The sequence below is a fragment of the Leptopilina heterotoma genome, unplaced genomic scaffold (assembly GCF_015476425.1).
Source record: "Leptopilina heterotoma isolate Lh14 unplaced genomic scaffold, ASM1547642v1 Lhet_475, whole genome shotgun sequence".
In the NCBI taxonomy this organism is placed as follows: domain Eukaryota; kingdom Metazoa; phylum Arthropoda; class Insecta; order Hymenoptera; family Figitidae; genus Leptopilina; species Leptopilina heterotoma.
This window is the reverse complement of record NW_025111101.1, coordinates 284637-286953: the sequence shown is the minus strand read 5'-3', so window position 1 is coordinate 286953 and position 2317 is coordinate 284637. Positions and strand designations below refer to the sequence as shown.

General features: G+C 25.0%; 1 protein-coding gene across 1 annotated transcript; it reads right to left on the bottom strand.

Annotated features, from left to right (window-relative positions):
- Window positions 1-609: 609 nt before the first annotated feature.
- Window positions 610-1452, bottom strand: LOC122507605 (coiled-coil domain-containing glutamate-rich protein 1-like). The gene is made up of 2 exons (XM_043620408.1): window positions 1264-1452; window positions 610-1015 (listed from the first exon to the last, which is right to left on the bottom strand). The coding sequence occupies exon 2, from the start codon at window positions 958-960 to the stop codon at window positions 610-612; it is 351 nt and encodes a 116-aa protein (XP_043476343.1). The 5' UTR covers window positions 961-1015; window positions 1264-1452.
- Window positions 1453-2317: the final 865 nt, after the last annotated feature.

Here is a 2317-nt window from a genome sequence, read left to right as displayed (position 1 = left end):
TTGCATAATTACCAACAGTAGTTATTAAAGATTTAAGGTTTTAAGGAGGCATAATTTTTCAAAAAAAAAAAAGAAAAAAAATCTAAAAAATGGTATGGGAGATGAAGCTATAGTTAAAGAATTGAAATTTGAAAATACTAAAGCAAAATTAAAGTTTTAAAATTATTAAACGATAGGATTATTAGTTTTTAATAAATAGCAAAAGAAAGAAAAAATGACACAATTTATGAGAGTATATAAATTTTTACTTACATTCAAATCTGCTTCAAGTTGAATATAGAAATGATGATTTTTCACAATCAGCAAAAAATAAAAAAATGTGGTAAAACAAAAAGGCAATGCAAATCAAACGTAAAAAATTAAAAAGTTAATAAAAAACTTTTTTAAAAAAACAATGAAAAGTTTTCAATAAATATTTATATATAAACTAAGAGACTATTATTATTTAAAAATAATACAATACTATTAATTAAAAAAAAATGTGGAGACGCACACAAATACATAAAAGAAATAAACAGTAAAATTAAACACGAGACACGTCTCTTTTTTAATATACACTATTAATAATTTTATTTGAAAAACCAAAACACAATAATTTTAATACATTTATTAAATATTAATCTCCACCTCCTCCTTCTCCTCCTCATTAACAATCTCCTCCATTTCATTTAATTTTTTAATTAAAACATCCTCCTCATATCGCTGTACAGCATCTTCCTTCATTTTAATCTCTTTCTCTTCCTCCTTATAATACTCATCAATTAAATCACCATTATCATAATCATCATCTTCGACATCACTTAAATAATTCATCTCCTCATCCATCTCTTCCTCCATTCTCATTATCATTTCCTCCTCTTCATTAAACCCCTCTTGCCTCAATCTCATTTCATTTTCTTCATCCATTTCAGCAAATTCCAACATTTGGTCCATCTCCTGATAACCATTTGAATTCTCCATTATTGTTTAATTGAATAAAAAGAAAACCAAAGAATGATTGAAGATTCAGAAAGATCTAAAACAAAATTTTTGTATATTTAAAATTAAAGAATTATATTATATTAAAAACAAACACGCATATTTTAAAAATAATTATTTAATTTGTAATATTAAAATTGAAAATTTGATTTTTTCTTAAATGTAAACATATTTAATCTCTATATATGTATAGTAATATTACAAAATAAATCATTATTTTTAATAAATAGCAAAATAAAGGAAAAAAAAGACAATTTATAATAGTGAATAAAAATTTTTACTTACGTTGTGTTCTCTTCTATGGTCAATTTGAAACTGAGATGTTTATGATTCTTGTCGTTGTCGTCGTCGTCGTTGTTATTGTTATGATGGGGTTTCCAATTTGAAATTAAAGAGGGTTTATAAGTATGTGTGTGTGTGTGTGTATGTGTGTTTATGATTAAAAGTGTTGGTGTCTGATTATGAATGTGTTTGAATCTGAAAAAAAAGGTAAACACACTAAGGATTTTGAAAAGATTCTTCTATTTCACTAAAATAATAAGAAGTAGAATAATAAGAAGAAGAAGAAGAAGAAGAAGAAGAAAAAGAAAATTAATAGATAAATTATAAAAATGGAATTTTGATAAAACAGAATGGTGGATTAAATATAAAATTTAATTATATGAATATATGGAAAATTAATATTACTTTTGTTTATAATATTATTTGAAATGTTATTTTCTTTAATAATTTAAAAAATTAAAATATGACATTATATTGAATTAATTGTCTGAAACGTGATTGTCAACTGCCAAAACAATAATGGAAGATATTGACAGAACACGTGTAACGCGGCCAACGCAAAATGGTGCTTTCGCCCCTGGCCGGAGGGGTTGGGTGGGTGGAACCCCCCGCCTCAAAAAAAAAACCAAATTCAAAGTAAATAAAAAAGTGTGAAGGATTTTTTTTTAAAGAATTTTTTAATTTGTAAACAAACATGCAATAATTACTATAATAGAAAATACGTATAATAGAAAATGTCGGTCATCCCACAACTCGCGCGCAAATTAGAATACGCGATCGTGAATCCAACTACTTTCAAAGTTGAATTAAAATAAAGCCGATTCAGAAATTAATTATCTCGGCAAATTATTAATGGAATTTTTTCATTCAACTCTTAATCGAAAGATGACGCAAAAACTGACTTATGAATTATGTATCATCAACATGCCAAAATGACATTTTCAACATGAAAAATGGCATCAAAAATGACTGTAACAAAAAAAATTTTATTAAAAAATTTTTAAAAATTAATATAATTAAAATTCACAAGTATACTTACATATGAGAATATGTTTTC